The sequence below is a fragment of the Gossypium hirsutum genome, chromosome A12 (genome assembly GCF_007990345.1).
Source record: "Gossypium hirsutum isolate 1008001.06 chromosome A12, Gossypium_hirsutum_v2.1, whole genome shotgun sequence".
NCBI lineage: Eukaryota > Viridiplantae > Streptophyta > Magnoliopsida > Malvales > Malvaceae > Gossypium > Gossypium hirsutum.
This window is the reverse complement of record NC_053435.1, coordinates 889,941-909,955: the sequence shown is the minus strand read 5'-3', so window position 1 is coordinate 909,955 and position 20,015 is coordinate 889,941. Positions and strand designations below refer to the sequence as shown.

The 20,015-nt window shown below is 35.3% G+C and overlaps 4 protein-coding genes and 1 non-coding gene across 5 annotated transcripts; 3 read left to right on the top strand and 2 right to left on the bottom strand.

Annotated features, from left to right (window-relative positions):
- The first annotated feature begins 700 nt into the window (after positions 1-700).
- LOC107939386 (peroxidase 3) lies at positions 701-1,928 on the top strand. The gene is made up of 3 exons (XM_016872718.2): positions 701-910; positions 1,001-1,361; positions 1,442-1,928. Exons 1-3 carry the CDS (start codon positions 701-703, stop codon positions 1,843-1,845), a joined length of 975 nt encoding a protein of 324 aa, XP_016728207.1. The 3' UTR covers positions 1,846-1,928.
- A 5,665-nt stretch (positions 1,929-7,593) lies between these two features.
- LOC121211582 (small nucleolar RNA R71) lies at positions 7,594-7,699 on the bottom strand. The gene has a single exon (XR_005906803.1). It is a non-coding gene; the product is annotated as a small nucleolar RNA R71 (small nucleolar RNA).
- A 5,827-nt stretch (positions 7,700-13,526) lies between these two features.
- On the top strand, positions 13,527-14,859 carry LOC107939396 (peroxidase 3). The gene is made up of 4 exons (XM_016872729.2): positions 13,527-13,736; positions 13,810-14,001; positions 14,081-14,246; positions 14,341-14,859. The coding sequence occupies exons 1-4, from the start codon at positions 13,527-13,529 to the stop codon at positions 14,742-14,744; spliced, it is 972 nt and encodes a 323-aa protein (XP_016728218.2). The 3' UTR covers positions 14,745-14,859.
- A 247-nt stretch (positions 14,860-15,106) lies between these two features.
- LOC107930150 (NPL4-like protein 1) lies at positions 15,107-18,627 on the top strand. Its single transcript, XM_016861725.2, has 2 exons — positions 15,107-17,010; positions 18,152-18,627. The coding sequence occupies exons 1-2, from the start codon at positions 16,027-16,029 to the stop codon at positions 18,404-18,406; spliced, it is 1,239 nt and encodes a 412-aa protein (XP_016717214.2). The 5' UTR covers positions 15,107-16,026; the 3' UTR covers positions 18,407-18,627.
- Positions 18,628-19,053: 426 nt separating this feature from the next.
- On the bottom strand, positions 19,054-20,015 carry LOC107930157 (SOSS complex subunit B homolog). Its single transcript, XM_016861738.2, has 2 exons — positions 19,716-20,015; positions 19,054-19,610 (listed from the first exon to the last, which is right to left on the bottom strand). Exon 2 carries the CDS (start codon positions 19,594-19,596, stop codon positions 19,183-19,185), a length of 414 nt encoding a protein of 137 aa, XP_016717227.1. The 5' UTR covers positions 19,597-19,610; positions 19,716-20,015; the 3' UTR covers positions 19,054-19,182.

The following is a 20,015-nucleotide window of genomic DNA, read 5'->3' as shown; positions in this document are numbered from 1 at the left end:
AAAAATGGCATAATTGGCTAATTTAACCAAGTTATGCGATAACATTATATTTCTTTTAAATTTAGCAATAAAAATTTTGACGTGTCATTTAACAATTAAATTAATATTTTAATAATGAAAAAAATTAATTAATATAACATCAATATTTAAAAATGTAAGTAAACGTTTTGAAGTTGGAACCAATTTATTACGAGGGCTCTGCGGCAACTAAGACTAGTTTATTTATTTGTTAGAACATCTTCCCACCTCCTACCACCCGAAGAGAATGAAAAAACTAATCAGGTTGATGAGCATGTGAAGTGTCGGTCATTGGCTGAAAAGAGGAGTCAATTATGTTTTTTACTCCCATATCTAACTTCTCATATATGTTTATAAAGCTAACTTCTTCTATATATACATATTTTTAAGTTCGTGCTTGTCATGAAAAACATATTATTTGTTTATATACGTAATTGTCATTAATCAGGTTGATGGCTTAGTCTTTCACTTTTGTCTTAGTTTTGAACATCAACGCTAACGATGTTATGTTTTTGGATTATTGTACCAGAAATATTAAAACGTAGTATTTTGAAGGAATCTCTTTAAATTATACATTGCTTAAATGCAACTTGTTTAGGAATATATTCCCCAACCACAAGTATAAAATGGCACACCTGGTTTTGCCAATGCCATTCCCACATTCAACTAGCAAGATATCAAGATGAGGAGCCAAGCTTTCATTTTGGTTTGCATGGTAGTATTTGGAGTTGTTGGGACCTGCCATGGAGGTAGCCTTAAGAAGGGTTTCTACAATAATACATGTCCTAATGCAGAAGCCATAATCAAGAATGCTACTGAGAAACGTGTTGCCAGTGATCCCACATTGCCTGCAAGGTTCCTTAGAATGCATTTTCATGATTGTTTTGTCAGGGTAAGGCTTCTAAATATTTGTACCACATTTACAAGAACCTGCAAGTTGTCTCAAATCGTTACGTGATATTGGAATGTTTTCACTTTTCAGGGTTGTGATGCTTCGGTCCTATTGAACTCGACAACTAACAAGACTGCCGAGAAAGATGCGATTCCGAACCTAACCCTTGCTGGTTTCGATGTCATAGACGATATAAAAGCAGAAGTCGAGAAGAAATGTCCGAACGTAGTATCGTGTGCTGATGTTCTGGCCTTGGCTGCTAGGGATGCTGTTTCTTTCAAAGTAAGTCAAACCCCATTGTGGGAAGTTCTTACCGGTAGAAGAGACAGTAGGGTGTCGCGAATTTCCGAGGCATTGGCTAATCTTCCTTCCCCTTTCTCTAACTTCACCACCCTTGTCCAAAACTTTGCTAACAAAGGCCTTAATGTGCAAGACTTGGTGGTCTTATCAGGTACAGTATCAATGCACTTATGCACAACATTTTTAGATGATAAAAGATGAAACTTTTCAACTTAAATCATTCAAACGCAGGGGGGCATACGATCGGAGTAGGCCACTGCAATGCCTTCAGCAACAGGCTATACAACTTTACTGGGAATGGAGATCAGGATCCTTCCTTGAATGCAAAGTATGCCACTTTCTTGAAGACACAATGTCAAAGCCTCAGTGACAATACGACCTTCGTGGTGATGGATCCTGGTAGCGGGATAACATTCGATAATAACTATTATGTCACGCTTAAGCAAAATAAGGGTCTGTTTCAGTCCGATGCCGCCCTCCTGACGAACAAAAGCTCGCGCGATGTTGTTGACAAGTTGCTTGACTCGAAGGAATTCTTCAAAGAGTTTGCAAAGTCAATGGAGAAGATGGGAGCCATTGGAGTTCTCACGGGGAATGCAGGAGAGATTAGGAAGAAATGTTACGTTGTTAACTAATTCTTGAAAGACTTTGCTTATGTACCTCAATGGACACCATTAATGTTTGATTTCCAAATGCTTTGCTACGTTTTTCAAATTAATTATATTTGATTTGATTTTTATCATTTCTAAAGTTAGTTTGGATTTACTTGCTATTTTCTTCTCTATATTGTAGGTCTCTGATGAAGAATGAAAGATTTGGAGCATAAAGTAAAAAGTAGTTAAAAAAAGTCATTCGCTCCACTGGATTTCAATGTGGTGGAACACAATCTTCAATTCAAAATTTTAAACAACAATCAATTTTATCCACCTCAATTCTATGTTTAATAGAATGAAACGATTAAAACCTTAAAAATAATAGGTGACATGATTTAAGGAAAAAAATGGTAAAAGAGTGAAAAAAATCAACTTGGAGGCTAAGAAACAAGTCTCTCGCACCAAGGGAAACTTTGAGCTTGCAAAGACGAGAAGAAAAAAGGTAAAAGAGTGAAAAAAATGGTAAAAGAGTGAAAAAAATCAACTTGGAGGCTAAGAAACAAGTCTCTCGCACCAAGGGGAACTTTAAGCTTGCAAAGACGAGAAGAAAAAAGGATTTGGAGAGCTCAACATCAATTTGATAATTATTATTATCTCTAGATTATTTCTTTTTACTTTTTCTCAATGTAAGTTTGTTTTGAATTTCTTCTTATGATGTTTTCTCAAATCAACATGAACTAAACTCTATTTTCTTAGAACGATAATGGATCTTATTTTTAGTTAATTAAATTATTCTCTCTTCAATTGTTTTGATCTTTGTTAATTATTTATTCAATCTCGCGCTTATTTAATCTTCTTGTTTGGCCACCAAGTTTTGCTAATCTGATAATCTTGGAAGAGAAAATTAATATTTAGATCTCGACTGAATAGATTAGGATTAACTTTAGTAGCATCGGCAAACGAGTTACTTTGTGACTAGGATAAAAATATACCTAATGCCCTAATCAGCTCAATAGGTTTGTTCATAATGACTTCGCGCAACTTGTCTAGCATAGGAATATAGCTACTGGTGAAGAGAGAATAACTTAGTGAGATACTAGAAAGGTCTAGTTAATGCCATTGAATCATGGGTTAGTAATTATATAGGTTGAACAATTGAACTAGAGATAATTGATTAATTGGATTAGGTGAAGTTAGAGTTATAAGATCTTAAAATTGATTGAGAAACTTATAGATTTCCATTATTTTAGTTTAATAGAAGTTTCATAATTTTCTTAGTTTAATTTTAGTAGTAATTAAGATTGATTTTCTTGATCTAGAGTAGATAAAATTGAATAGTTGGTAATTAGTAGTTTCAAATTTGGTGCTAGTGGGAACGATATCTTCTTATCATTGTATTCCTTAATTCGACACCTGTACTTGCAAATGAATGTTCACACATCAAGTTTTTGGCGCTGTTGTCAATGACCAAAATTTTAAGTTATATTCTTCTAATATGAATTTTATTCATTAGTAATTTAAGATCGGATCTTTTTTATTTTGTTTTGTTTTGTTTTGTTTTTTAGGTACTCTAGAATTGCATGCGCAAATTTGGGTCAGATTCTTTAATATTGTTTAATCCAAAAATTGAAAGGACTTGTCGTCAAAATCGAAGCGCAACTAGACAAGTTAGAGTACAACCAATTGAGATGGATTCTGTTAATCTAAAGAATCTTGAGAATTGTGAAACTGATCCACCTAAGGTTGGTGATCAACCATTGATGATTTGAGCACCTCAACAATAGTGGAGAAGGTGTATTGATTAAAGTATGCCTTTACATGAAGGATATCACTAGAGTATCACTAGGCCTACTATTGAGGTGAATAATTTTAAGATCGATGTTAAGGCTATGCAACTGATTTAGAACAACAAGTTCTTTGGATTACTCAATGAAGACCTCAATTCTCATCTAAGAACCTTTTTAGAGATATGTGACACTATAAAGTATAATAGGGTATCTGACGAGGCAATTAGACTCTGATTGTTTAACTTTTCTTTAGATGGGAGAGCTAAGGGTTGGCTCGACTCTCTTCCCTATGCCTCTATCACCTCATGGGACCAATTGGTGGAGAAATTTTTGGCTAGGTATTTCCCTCTTACTAAGACAATTAGACTTTTGAAGTATATGTTGCGGAAGCGACGATAATATTAATAACAATATTATCAGAAATATTTAGATAATTATTATGCCAACAATTATACTAAGAAAATTCCCAGTTAAATTGGAGGGGTCACAATGGTCCCGCTTAAAACCCAACAACTAGACAGAACTCACTTAGATATTTATAGCAATAATAACTAAATAAATATAACCAACATAAAGCTATTAAATAAAAGCAAACAAATAAGAAATAAAATACCAGAGTTTTAACGAGGTTCGGCCAATTTAGCTTACGTCCTCGGACACTACCAAATTAATATTTCCTCTAGAAATATTACAAAGGAGAAGATTTTGGGATGATACAACCAAAGGGGAGGGGTTCTATATATAACAAACCAAACCCCTCCCTTTCTATCTTTTCCTAATGTGGGATATTGCCAATATTCAACAAATCTCCACCTTGGCGATATTCCACATCTTCGAACATCTTCTCATAACACTAACTTCAATAGTGTCTTCAAATTTGCAACCAATCGCCTTCTTCCCTTTTGGTAGTTGTGCCAGCTTCCACGTCTTGTTTTTCTCTAGAGATTGCATTTCCTCTTCCATTGCACCTAACCATCTATTATTCTCTAAACTCTGAATGGCTTTGGTGTAAGTGGATGGAATATTATCAACAACTGGAAGTGCATAAGCTACCATGTCAGTGAAACGAGCTGGTTTCTGAATTTCTCGTCTCTGCCTTCTGACTGCAATTGGCTCTGATTGCTGTTGAGGTTCTTGGGTAGAAACCTCTTCCTCATCTGACTCTGCATCTGCCAATGAAGAATCACTAGTGGTACCTTCTGCTGGAATTACCACACTCTGCTCAAACTCCACCTGCTGCGGAGTACACTCCACCTGCTGCGAAGTACTACTCACTCCTTCTGGATTTACCTTATTCAACATGGCAGATTCATGAAAGGTAACATCCCTACTGATTATCGTCTTCTTTGCCTCTAGACACCACAAACGATATCCCTTAACACCAGCATTGAAGCCCATGAATAGAGCCTTCTTTGCTCTTGGATCTAACTTTGATTCTTTCACATGATAATATGCAATAGAACCAAAAATGCGCAAGGTGTCATAATCAGTAGCAGGTTTTCCATACCATTTCTCCAAAGGAGTCTTGCCATTTATAGCAGATGATGGCAAATGATTGATGAGATGTTGAGCGTACATCACAGCCTCAGCCCAAAACTTTCTATCTAATCCAGCATTAGATAACATACATCGAACTTTCTCCACAAGCGTTCGATTCATACGCTCTGCCACCCCATTCTGTTGCGGTGTTCCACCTACGGTGAAGTGCCTTACTATGCCACAATCTTGGCATATCTTCAGGAAAGGATCGCTTTTATATTCTCCACCGTTGTCTGATCGGAGAACCTTAATCTTCCTTCCTGTCTGATTTTCAACTTTAGTTTTCCACTTAAGGAAAACTTCAAGCACCTCATCTTTGTTCTTCATAGGAAACACCCAAACTCGTCTGGAAAAATCATCAATAAAGGTGACAAAATAACGTCTTCCTCCAAGTGATGGAGTCTTGGACGGTCCCCATACATCAGAATGCACATAATCCAGAATACCTTTAGTATTGTGAATCCCAGTGCCAAATTTCACCCTTCGTTGTTTTCCCAGAACACAATGCTCGCAAAATTCAAGTTTGCAAGTCTTTGTACCTTTCAATAATCCTTGCTTGGCTAGAGTTTGCAAGGATTTTTCACCAGCATGGCCCAAACGCATATGCCACAGCTGTGTTGCCTCAGCGTCCTTCTTGGTACTCGAAATTGCTGCTGCTGTTGTCCCGACCACTGTACTACCTTGGTAGTAATACAGATTGTTCTTTCTTATGCCTTTCAACATCACCAATGCTCCTGAAGTTGCTTTAAGAACTCCATCTCGTATTGTCACAACTAGGCCTTTAGATTCTAACGACCCCAAAGAGATGAGATTCTTCTTCAACTTTGGGACATATCGTACATCCCGCAAAATTCTAGTAGATCCATCATGACTCCTCAGTTTAATTGAACCTATCCCGGCTATTTTACACGTGTTATCATTACCCATGTAAACAACCCCTTCATCTAGTTTTTGAAATTCAAAGAACCATTCCCAAATGGGACACATATGATAGGAACAACCAGAATCCATGATCCACTCATCTGCATGTAATGTTGAAGATGTCATACTAAGAGAAAAGTCTGACTCTGCTTCACTATTGCATTCTGCAACATTTGCATCTTGCGGAGTCTTCCCTTTTTTCTTCAATTTTGGACAATCTTTCTTCCAATGTCCTTTTTCTTTGCAAAAGGAACATTCATCTTTGGCAACAGCTCGACCTTTGGACTTTCTTCTCTTCCCATTAGACTGACTTTGCTGACGACCTCTTGTTACCAATGCTTCCACTGCTGCTTCACCTGAACCTTTCAACTTATCCTTTCGGCGTAGTTCATAGCTATACAATGCAGCAGTTACTTCATTGAAAGTTACTTCCGATTTTCCATGAAGTAGAGTAGTTTCAAGGTACTCAAACTCCTCAGGAAGCGATCCCAACAACATTAACGCCAAGTCTTCGTCTTCAAAAGTCACATCCAAATTCAACAAATCAGCCACCAGCTGATTAAAATTGGTAATGTGCTCGTTCATCGTGGTACCAGGAACATAATTGAAACGAAACAGTCTTTTCTTCATATGCAACTTATTTTGACTGTTCTTCTTCAAGAATTTCTCCTCCAATGCTTTCCACAATTTACTTGCAGAAGTCTCTTTACTGAATGTATACTTCTGCTCTCTGGAAAGACATGATCGAATTGTACCACATGCCAATCGGTTGATGGTCTTCCATTCTTTATCATCAACCCCTTCTGGTTTTTCTTCCTCAATGGCAATATCTAGACCCTGTTGAAAGAGGGCATCTAGAAGCTCACTTTGCCACATGCCAAAATGACCTGTTCCATCAAAAATTTCCACTACAAATCTCGTATTTGCAGTTCCAATCCTCGGCAAAATGTACGAAGTGGAAGTTGTTGATATGGATGGTTTTTCTTCTGTCATTTTTGCCATAGCTTCTACTTAATAGCCACCAAATGCAGAATACCCACAAGCTTTAGGAAATGTTTCTGATGTGTAAGATCAGACTAAGCTGCAAACACAGAGCATACTACAAAACCTTGGCTCTGATACCAATTGTTGCGAAAGCGACGATAATATTAATAACAATATTATCAGAAATATTTAGATAATTATTATGCCAACAATTATACTAAGAAAATTCCCAGTTAAATTGGAGGGGTCACAATGGTCCCGCTTAAAACCCAACAACTAGACAGAACTCACTTAGATATTTATAGCAATAATAACTAAATAAATATAACCAACATAAAGCTATTAAATAAAAGCAAACAAATAAGAAATAAAATACCAGAGTTTTAACGAGGTTCGGCCAATTTAGCTTACGTCCTCGGACACTACCAAATTAATATTTCCTCTAGAAATATTACAAAGGAGAAGATTTTGGGATGATACAACCAAAGGGGGAGGGGTTCTATATATAACAAACCAAACCCCCTCCCTTTCTATCTTTTCCTAATGTGGGATATTGCCAATATTCAACAGTATATTCACACTTTCACTCAATACGATGGGAAAACCTTGTACGATGCATGAGAAAGGTACAAGGAACTTCTTAGAAAGTGCCCACACCATAGTTTGGAAAGTGCTTAACAAATTTTTATCTTTTATAATGGGCTTGACATTGCAATGAAAATTCAAGTTGATGGTGTATCTAAAGGTTCATTAGTAAGAAAGTTTTCGAAAGATGCCTACACAATTTTGGAATAATGAACCTTCCAAAATTATGAGATTTCTAAGTATACTGCACCTAAAAAACTAGTGGGAGTTAACGAATTGGGTCAAGCTTCTAACCTTTCAGCATAGTTCATGACACCGTTAAAAGCGATCAATAAAAGGTTAGATGCTTTATCTCTACAACAAAGTTGATTGAGTCAATCAGTGAATAGTGCATTATTAGGATGTGATTATTTTAGAGGTTCCCATTAGTGATATGGATATGTTGAAGAGGTAAATTACATGGGTAATCAGAATCAACTGAACAATGCCTTTTATGAACTCCTATAATCCTGAGGAATCACCGAAACTTCTCATGGAAAATAACCAGCAATGAATTAAATTATCATTCAGACAAAATGCTCCATTGGGATTTCAGCAAATACAACCATAAAGTTAGCAAATTCCACCTAAAAAAATAATCGAGGAGTTATTGTTGGAATACATGCAAAAAAATGATGTAAGAACCTTAAGTCAAGAAGCAACCCTTCGATCATTAGAAGCACAAATAGGTCAACTGGAAATTGTTTTGAGTAGTCAACCATAAGGAACTTTACCATCTAACACACAATTGAACCGTAAGATGGACAACCAGAATGAGAATTGTAAGTCAATCCTTCTTAAAAGTAGTAAAGAGATTCCTAGTGGTAGTGGGTTGAACAAAGAGGTAATTTAGTTTGACAAAAGAAAATGTTTGTTAATCAATGAGAAAAAAGTGGAACATCATTTCAGTCAGAATTCTGAGAAGAGGAAAGAGGAAGTTGAAAACACTGAAGTTAGAACTTGTTGAAATTAACGCTCCGGTGTATCCACCCTCTCCATTCCCACAACGGTTGCAAAAGAGCAAATTGTACAAGTAATTATAAAATTTTTTAGATATGTTCAAGAAATTGATTGTGGATATTCCATTTGTCAAGGCCTTAGAACAAATGTCGAGCAAAGTCAAGTTCATGAAGGATATCCTGTTGAAGAAAAGACGTATTGGAGAATATAAAACCATGGCTTTAACTGAGGAGTTTAGTGTTATTTTACAGCATGAATTGCCTCCAAAGCTTAAGGATCCAGTAGTTTCAATATCCCTTACTCTATTAGAGTTAATTTTTCCACTAAGCTCAGACTAGGGGAGGTAATGCCTACATTAGTTACATTGCAGTTAGCTAATAGAACTCTAGCATGTCCTAAGGATGTCGTGGAGAATGTAATTGTGAAGGTTAAAAATTTCTATTATCCTGGCAATTTTATTATTTTAGACATGGAGGAAGATAGGGATGTTTCATTAATTCTTGAAAGACCTTTCTTAACAATAGGACGAGCACTTATTGATGTTAAGAAGGGCGAACTCGCTATGAGAGTATAAAATGAACATGTAACCTTTAAGGTTTTCTCTGTTTTAAACTTGATGCAAGTTCAAAAAGAGTGTTGTTCAGTTTAAGTTCCTAACAATATTAAAAAAAAAAAGAAGAAGAAGAAGAAGATAATTTTAAAACATCTCCTTGATAACGTGCAAAGGGAGTAACTGATTCAAAGGTTTTTAAGCCCTCGGTTGTTAAGCCATCAATTTTAGATATCAACTTGACACCTCATACTAGTGCACATGGTAGCTTATCACCATGACAATTTGTTGACCAAAAATTGTGCCATGTACCGATGAAGAGATGGAATGGTAAGAAGTTTGTAAAAGAACAATTCGAGCCTGAGCAATATGCGTTGTTATTAAACTCATGATGCAAGATACTTTCAAGAAAACAAAAAATTTGGTTGGTCAAGCGCTGGATCTGGTGCCCTAAGTTTAGTATGTTCATGTTGTATTATTGTATTTTTCGAACAAATTGGTTTAATAAAATATCTATTAATTATATTAATACCCTTTGTATATTTTTTTCAATATGCAAAGTAAAATGTAAGCAAATATTGGCTCACTGGTTATCTAACATTTGACCAATACAAAGAAGTATTACGTGCTCGGATCGTAATACGGAAAAGTAGCTTGTCTTAGTAGACGAACCTAAACATGTCCTTAGTCTAATCAGAAATGAGTAAACCAATTGAAAGACTAATATGTCATCTATCAAGTCCAACTGGGGAGATGCTTTCTCTAGAGCATCGAAAATAGAGATAAAGATGTGACTGAATGGACTGACAATACATCGGATAGAACCCAAGTAGAATAGATCCTAGATCCGTTTTTGGATTTATTCACTTGTGGCAGTCATAGTGTGTCATACCTTAATCTTGAGTGGATGATGGACTATGTATGTATGACTCGTATACTTTTATGTAAGTAAAAGTCTGACTTCAAAAAGAAAAGGAACTGAAAGCTAGTGTGTTGGTTATACAACTTTTGCAATATGTAACATCATCCATAATAGTAGAACTCATAACCTAACTAATGGGTAAATGATATCCTCTCATCGGTATTACATGATAGATGAAAAGTAAACGTGGTCACGGTTCGTTTGTCTTTGTGATAAATGACTTCAGTATTTTAATATTGAAATTAAGTGCTGAATGATTTGGATTTTATATTATTTTTCTATGATTAATTACCTTAAAAATTGAGCACTAATTTTGATCTTGTAGTTACTTTGGAGATTGATCCCATGTGTGTGTAAATTGAATTGAATTTTAGCCTAGAATTTGTCTGCTGTCTTCTCAAGGCAAATGATTTAGGCCATTTTTGGTTCGTTTGAGCCTATAAAGCCGACCCTATGAATAAATACCCATAGTTTAAGCCTTTTTATACCTTTTCTTAGTCCATGTACTTAATTGTTTAATATACAACCTAAACTCTAACCCTAACCCCAACCATTAACCCTAACACTAGCCAAAATTAAGTCATAGCGTTTAACCTTTCTCAATCCACCTTTGTTTACTTTTAAGTATTTGGGTCTTAATGGATATATTTTTGTAGATTAAAGTTTCAATTGGGATAGGTAGAGACATTAAGATGGGCATTTTCGATAAGAGAATGGATAAAGCATGAAAGTTAGTCTTTGTCGACTTTCTTATTTTATTTTCTTTTGTTAATTTATTTTGGCTAAAAAAAGAAAAAATGAATGAAATTGTAAAAAAAAAAAAGAGAGAGAGAAAGGAATTAAAAGTACCCATGTTCTTGTTGACGAATCAAAAGAAAAGTATTTTATTCTTTTACCGGATTGGTTCTTTTAATTGTTAAACTTTTGTTTCATTTTAGTTGTTGATTTGTAATCATGCTTTGTTTTTAGGGTGGAGAGATAAAGAGGTGACCGAAAATTGGTGGAGTAAAAAATGAGTTGAGCTCCTTATTATTTTGAGAAGTGGGGGATAATACTTTTTTGCTACTCATCGATCCATAAGAAACTAATGCTTAGGGTTTGAGCCAAAATCTTAATCCGAGCCTATATTACAAGTCGAATAAAGTTCTATTGACCTTAGACTAAGTTTTATTTTACATTATTGAAGATATAGATAGATAGAGAGATAAACTTACAAGACTTTTTCAATGATTTTTACCTCACTGTAATCTTATTTGTTTTAACTGCTAGATTTGAAATATTCACACACACAATATTGAGTGTAGGGAATGACTTAGAATTTAGAGATTGTTTTAACTGGATTTTGATCTAATTTACTGAGGCAATTTTTGACAACACTCAGAATTAGTGGATTTAAATTTTGAGTTGGTTGGACTTTTATTTTATTTTTTCTTTGTTTTTTCTAGGGACTAGCAAAAATCTAAGTTTCGGGATGTGATAACTCTCATATTTAGAATTATGCTAGTATAATTTTTTATAGTATTTTAGAAGCTAAACTTAGCATTTAGGTTAGATTTTACTATATTTTATTGTTTTTTAGATTAATTATATTTATTTGAATTTTATTAATTTTAGAGTTAATTCGGATTTACTTGCTATTTTCTTCTTTATATTGTAGGTCTCGGATAAAGAATGGAAGGCTTGGAGCATAAAGTAAAAAGTAGTAAAAAGAATCTTTTGCTCCATCGGCTTTTAGTGAGATGGAGTACAATCTTCAATTTAAAATTTCAAATAGCAAGTAGTCCGTTCCACCACAATTCTACATCTGATGGAACGAACGATTAAAACACTAAACATAAGAGGTGACGTGATTTAAAGGGAAAAAGGGGAGAAAAGATTGAAAAAAAAATTAACTTGGAGACTAAGAAACAATTCTCTCACACAAGAGAAACTTCAAGCTTGCAAAGACGAAAAGAAAAAAAATTTTGAAGCATTCGACATCAATTTGAATTATTTTTATCTCTAGAATATTATTTCTTTTTAACTTTTTCTTAAAGCAAGTTTGTTCTAAATTTCTTCATGTGATGTTTTCTTAAGTCAACCTAAACTAAATTTTATTTTCTTAGAACAATGATAGATCCTATTTTTAGTTAATTAATTTATTCGTCTCTCTTCAATTGTTTCAATTTTTGTTAATTATTTATTCAATCTGGTGTTTATTTAATCTGTTTGTTTGGCCACCAAGTTGTATTAATTTGATAATCTTGATTTGTACTGGAAGAGAAAATTAAGATTTAGACTTCGACTGAATAGATTACAATTAACTTTAGTAACATCAACGAACGAGTTAATTTGCAACTAGGATAAGAATATACCTGATGTTGTAATCAACTTAAAGGTTTGTTGATAGTGACTTCACCCAACTTGTATAGCTAATAGGGAACGAGGATTAACTTAGCTAAATACTGGAAGGTTTTAGTTAATGCCATTGAATCTTAGGTTAGTAACTACGTATGTTGAACAATTGAATTAGAGATAATTGATTAACTGAATTAGATGAAGTTAGAATTCCAAGAACTTAAAATTGATTGAAAAACTTATAGATTTTTATTATTTTAATTTAATAGCATTTTCATAATTTTCTTAGTTTAACTTTAGTAGTAATTAAAATTGATTTTCTTATTCGGGATTAGATAAAATTGAATAATTGATATTAGCAGCTTAGAATTTAGTAATTGTGAGAACAATATCTTCTAATCATTGTATTACTTTGATTCGACACGTGCACTTGCATAATGAATTTTCACACATCATTTTTTTATTAAAAAATTTATATTTAATTAATTTATATTTATTTTAATTATATTAAATAATTTTTTATACAAACGCACTTCAGCTTACTCGAACTCACATTCTCTTGTCAATAATGTTGATTCCAAGACTAACTTATATTAAATAATTTTTCTAAAACTTCTATTTGATTTTTTGAAATTTTTATTTTTATTTTTAAAAAAAATTGCAATGTATAAAATATAGACAACGCGTATTAATTTATTTATTTGTTGATAATAGTATAGTAAGTAAGAACAACTCGTAACATTAGCATCTTTCCTCCTCCTACCAGCCTAAACCAAGAAAAAACTATTCTGGTTGATACTTGATAGGCATGTGGAGAGCCAATCATTGGCTGAAACACTAGTCAAATATGCTCTACTCTCAAATCTATCTTCCTATATATGTTTATAGAGCTGACTTCTGCTGTATTCTTTTTTAAGTTTGCAATGTTAATCATTCCCACCAAATCTGCTATAAAGTATAGTAATGGAAGATACAGGGAAGAAGTCTCTTTAAAACTATACATTGCTTAACTGGATCTTAGAAATATATTCCCAATGACTACTATAAAATGGCAGAGCTGGTTTTGCCATTTGCCACATTCAACTAGCAAGATATCAAGATGACAAACCAGGCTTTCATTTTGCTTTGCATGGTAGTATTTGGAGTTGTTGGGACCTGCCGTGGAGGTAGCCTTAGGAAGGGTTACTACAAGGATACATGTCCTGATGCAGAGGAGATAATCAAGAAAGCTACTGAAAAACATGTTGCCAATGATCCCACATTGCCCGCAAGGTTCTTGAGAATGCATTTTCATGACTGTTTTGTTAGGGTAAGGCTTTCTAACTATTGTTCCACATTTATGATGTCTTGAATCATATATGCTTATTGGAAAATCTTTTCAGGGGTGTGATGGTTCAGTCCTATTGAACTCGACAACTAACAATATTGCCGAGAAAGATGCGATTCCGAACCTAACCCTTGCTGGCTTCGATGTCATCGACGATATAAAAGCAGAAGTCGAGAAGAAATGTCCGAATGTAGTATCGTGTGCTGATGTTCTGGCCTTGGCTGCTAGGGATGCTGTTTCTTTCAAAGTAAGCTAAACCAAAATCCCTGCAAGATATTTAACTTCGGTAACTAAAAGCATTTTAACTATGCAATATTACTTTGTAGTTCCAAACACCATTGTGGGAAGTTCTTACCGGTAGAAGAGACGGCCGGATATCACGAATTTCCGAGGCGTTGGCTAATATTCCTTCCCCTCTCTCCAACTTCACCGCCCTCGTACGAAATTTCACTAGCAAAGGCCTCAATGTCCATGACCTAGTGGTCTTATCAGGTAAGATCTCAATGCAGAGCATAGCCAAAAAGAGTTGATCATTCAATGTCGACAAAGATTTCCGAAAGAGTGCTAACATAAAAGTTGAATGCAGGCGGGCATACGATCGGAGTAGGCCATTGCAATACCTTCGGCAACAGGCTATACAACTTTACTGGAAGAAGTGATCAAGATCCTTCCTTGAACCCAACCTATGCGTCTTTCTTGAAGACGCAATGCAAAAACCTTAGTGACAACACGACATTCGTGCCGATGGATCCTGGTAGTGCGTTGACGTTCGATAATAACTACTACGTCACTGTTAAGCAAAACAAGGGTCTGTTTCAGTCTGATGCAGCCTTACTGACGAACAAAGGCTCACGCAAAATCGTGGACGAGTTGCTTGACTCGAAGAAATTCTTCACGGAGTTTGCGCAGGCAATGAAGAGGATGGGAGCCATTGGAGTTGTCACAGGGAATGAAGGAGAGATTAGGAAGAAATGTTTTGTCGTTAACTAATTCCTGAAAGACTCTGCTTATGTACCTCAATGGACCATTCCATGGTAATAACATGCTAAATTGTTATTAAAAATTGATGAAAAGAAGATTGGAATTTACTCCAGCAACCACTAAATGCTCTGCTCATGTATTCATGTTTTTAACCTAAGTCTATTTGTTTCTATTTGACCTTTTTTTCTTAATATAAAACTATTTGGCTTCTTGTTTAGCATTGCTATTTTCTTAAACTTAGGTTTAGGGACTGAACCATGATAAAAATTAACCTCAATTTCCAATTTGATTTCTACAATAATACCTTTATTAATATTAACTTATTTACTGATGCTTTTCACATTTTTTTGAAATTTAATCTTTCATCAAACACTATAATTAGAGGGTTTGACTACCCAATTCTTTATTTATGCTCAAATCAGCTAAAAAGGACTTAAAACTCTGTTTACCAAACACTCCCTTTATATTTTTTTTTCATTTTTAAACTGATAATTTAACCAGTTTGACTAGTTCGATCACCGGTTCGATTCCAAAAACATTATTACTACTTGTTCAATTGATAATATTTTTAATGAATTTTCATTAAATTTAACTATCTTACATTTTAATATTCAAAGAATGATTTTAAAATAAAATTCCAATTGATATTACATATTCATATTAAATCAACTTTTTACTTTTTTTAATCAAACAAATAGAAGAACTAATTTTTTTTAGAATTAAAAGTAAAGAGATTAAATTTAAAAATGGAAGAGTATAGGGGCTGAAGGAAAAATTAGACCTCTAACTTATTATGAAAATTCGAGCTCTTAGATCACCCTATAGATTCTGAATAGTTCCGTTTCGCAATGGAGTGGATGCAAGGTGAGGCGAGAAGAGGTGGGGCGGGGTAAGATGGATTTTTTCTTTTGAAATGGTTATTGTAATTGTTTGCCCCACCCGACCCGTTCCATCCTTGTATATATAAACTATTAAAAGGGTAAAAATGTAATAATGTAATATAAAAAAAAGAATTCATATATTTTATATTTAAATATTAAATTGAAACAGAGCGGGACGAAGATGAATGTATCGTGAAGTTGTTAATAATTTTCAAAATTATGCCGGTGATGAAGTTTTTTACAAGTGAAATACGGTATCGTTTTGCAGTTCAGAAGCAATAAATATCTCGGTATTATTCTCTTTCGTGTTGCATTCGTCTTCTTCCACGGCAAGCGAAGCACAGTAAAAGAGCTTTCTTTCAACTCAAAACGCTTCTAATCACACAAAACGTTACCGTTTTTGTTCAAAGATGATGCTCAGAATCCGCAGCCGAGATGGCCTGGAACGGATCCAAGTCGACGGACCTCAAATTACAATTTTTCAATTAAAAACCTTAATTGAGTCCCAACTCCAAATCCCCATCCAAAACCAAACCCTTTCCACCGATCAAAATCTACTTTTAGCTAAAACCCCCGCCGACCTCCTCCGCTTTTCCGACATGACCGACCGTTCCATCCCACTCTCCGCCCTTAACCTCTCTCACGGTTCCATTATATTCCTCTACTACCACGGCGAACGCACCGTCCGCGGTGGCCCCACCGTTTCACCCGCCGGATCATTCGGCCGTAAGATGACCATGGACGACCTCATCGCTAAACAAACACGGATCACCCGCCAGGAATCCCCTCACTGTGACTCTGTTTCCTTTGACCGCGATTCGGCCAACGCTTTCCAACGTTTCGTCAACGAAACGCTGGCGTTTGCTTCGAAACGCGGCGGGTTCATGTACGGCACCATCACGGATGAAGGTAGAGTGGAAGTTGATTTTATTTACGAGCCGCCTCAGCAAGGGTTGGAAGATGATTTGGTCCTTTTGAGGGATCCTGAAGAAGAGAAATTGGTTGACGCCATTGCAGCAGGGTTAGGGAGGAAAAGGGTAGGGTTTATTTTTACTCAGACGATAATGCAAGAAAAAAAAGACTATAATTTTTCGAACAAGGAGATTATACAGGCGGCTGAGCTTCACGCTGAGAGTGAGCTTAAGGAGTGGGTGACTGTCGTGGTGAAGCTGGAAGCCAATGAAGATGGGGCTGCGGATGTTCATTTTGAGGCTTTTCAAATGAGTGATATGTGTGTTAAGCTATTTAAGGACGGGTGGTTTGTTACAGAGTTTGGAGAGAATGATGATCCAAAGCTTTCGAAAATGAAAAAAGATGTCGTCGTCGGTGGGAAAGATGTTAAGGAGGTTGATAATGATTTCTTCTTAGTGGTTGTTAAGATTTTCGACCATCAGGTGCGTAATTTTCTTCCGCATTTTCTGATTTAATCAATGCGTGTTATGAAAATGGGTGCTTTTTAATCAAATTGCTTTCTCAAATTGTCATATCAATGATGCTTTCAATTGGTTTGTATTGAGGGTTTTTATTGATTCAGCAAAGGCAAAGAATTGTGGGTGTGGGTAGTTTACATTGTAGAAGAAAGCCATATGTGTGTTTTTGGAGAAGAAACCTTTAAGGTAATAAGTGCTAGCAAGAGAGTTGATTGTTAAGTGATCCCGGAATGATGGGGGGAGTTGCAAATGTGCACTCATCTCATCGGTGAGAAGTTTCAGCATATTTAGAAGTTGTTTGTTGTGTCTTTCTTTCATTTTTCGAATTTCTTAGATCCAAATTTATATGGAGATTATAGCTTACTGGTTGGTTTTATCAAACCAAGAAAGAAGCAAAGAGATAATGCAAAACAGGGGTCACTTCCCATAAGATTATAATTGTTTACTGAACTGTCACAAATGAAAATCCTTGTAACTCCTACTGCTAGTAAACCTTGATATTTTTGGGTTGGTTTATATTTAGGTGATGAAAGTAATAGAGGAAGCATGACTATGGTTAATCGGTTATTGCAAACAGCATTTTCACTTATCTTGTCAAGTTGCGTTTATAAACTTATGCTGTCAGTGTAAGGTTGTGTAATATTGAAAGTAGCCCTTGGCTTTGGGAGTAAGGTTGTATTTATGTAATTACACATCTTCTAGTTTAGCTTGTGATATATGCTACAGATAGTGTCTACAGTTCTAGAGTCTATATCCGAATAATTGAACTCCTAGATGCTATTCGGTTTTTTGGTCTAATGTTAACATTGGTTTGATACCCCCATCAATTACTAGCTCATGATAACTTTATGGATTGCATTGTGTTGATTATGGATATAATTCTTGAGAAAAGACGAAGACTTCAAGTTTTTTAACATTTCTTAAGATATCTCCGTTCAAGTTTTCCATGTAAAGATCACAAAGCTTGTCTCTTTGTAGCCACATCAAACATTATCTCTCATGCCATGCGTCCTATAATTGGTTTTAATATGTCATCAGTAACTTTTTTTTTTTCTGTTTCACTTCAACTTGCTTTGGAATCATGTGAACTCTCATTTTAATGCAGGGACCTCTTTCTACAAGCTTTCCAATTGAGAATCGGAAAAACCTTGTGGCGCTGAGGGCACTGAAGAGTCATCTAGATAGAACAAAGAGTCTTCCTTTTGTGAAGAGAATATCGGATTTTCATTTGCTGTTGTTTCTGGCCAAGTCTCAAGGCCTTGGTTCCGACGTCCCTGCACTCGCAGAGTGTGTTAACACACAGACAGCGGTGCCAGAAGGTTATCAACTGCTAATTGAGTCCATGGCCAATGCAGCTTGATGTTCTTTACATGTGTATTTATGATTTTACAGTTACATTTACCTCATAATTTACCATGCTCATTAGCAATCTGAGTTGATTTCCAATTTCTCCACAGGTATAATGGCCACAGGGTCTCCTGATAGTTTTATAAGTAACAAAGAATTTTACTGTTTCCCAGCAGACCCAACATTGTGGTTTTAGATTCAAAGATGGTTAGAAATTTTCTTTTATTCCAAAAAGCGAGTAAAGATTCGATGACCTCCCCCCCCCCCTTTCATCATCTTAGGCTTAAGTTCGTGTTTTTGCTGAGGCAAAAGTTAGGACTTGATTTTATGGTTAAAGACCCCTTTCACAATTATGCTCTTTTTGACATCAAATTGTGATAAAAAAAATACAATATATATTATAAAAATGGCAAAATTGTTAATAATCTTTTAACTCTTGCAGGTTATGTTAATTGGACTTGGGTGTGAGTGTCCAATGTATCTGGTTAGATGTTATATATTTGGATGATCTTTGGATGTTATATTTTCATGTTAATTGGACTTGGGTGTGAGTGTCCAATGTATCTGGTTAGATGTTATATATTTGGATGATCTTTGACAACCCGAAGATCGGGTTTAAACTCTATTGTTGTCATCTTTCTCCCTTAATATATGCTAAAATAAAGAAATCTTGGCAATGCCATGACTGACCTACCTACGAATGACATAAATGTTTGGAAATTCATAGAGTCAAATGATAACATGGGGATATAAAAACAACCCAAAAAGAAATTCAAGGCATGAAAAAAGCTAGGGAATTGGGGGGAAGATACGTGAATAAGGAGAAATAACTGAGTGTTGAACATACTTGTTGGAATTATTAGGATCAGGAACCCATTTAATCTCGCTCAAATTAGGTGTCTCCACAAACTCCATAGTGAAGTCTCCCACTTTCTCCACCTTCCCTCTCCTGCCTGCTCTCAACACCAAATTGTTCTTGTTGTAAGAGAAAATCCCATTCTCCATCCTAATAATATCACCTGCCTCAAATGCCTCACACTCCTCACCCCAAAGTTGTAAGTGAACCGCCGCTGTCTTGTCCGCCACAAGCCCCAAACACATCTTGTTTTGACCATCCCACATTATCTTCCCTTTCTCCAATAAAATGAATTGCGTGTTTATATTGTTTTGAGCTGCCGGCACAATCGCTTCTAAGGGCACCATCCTTTCGTTTAGACCTGTAAGCAACCCAAGTCCAAAATAATAATAATAATAAAGCCCAAGTGCATATATGTATAAACTCTCTTAATCATTTTTTCAAACATTTGGTGCGCATTTCTCACCTCTCTTCGGACGATAGACTTTTCCAACTCGAACAAGTAGCCAAAAAGTTTATGGATAAATCTTCCTATCAGTGTATAGTAGCCAGTAACACCTGTCTTCTGCTAAAATAATTATAGTATAAAATTAAAGCGAAAAAGAAAGAAACAATAAAGCCATGGATTCGTTCTTATCATTTTGATTTAAGTAATTGCATCAGCAAAGGTTGTGTAAGGTTGTAAACAATAGCATTTTAAAAATTTGTGAATTCTAACATAGGTCCCCAAACTATGACCATCTTTTTAAATTAGTCTCTAAACTTT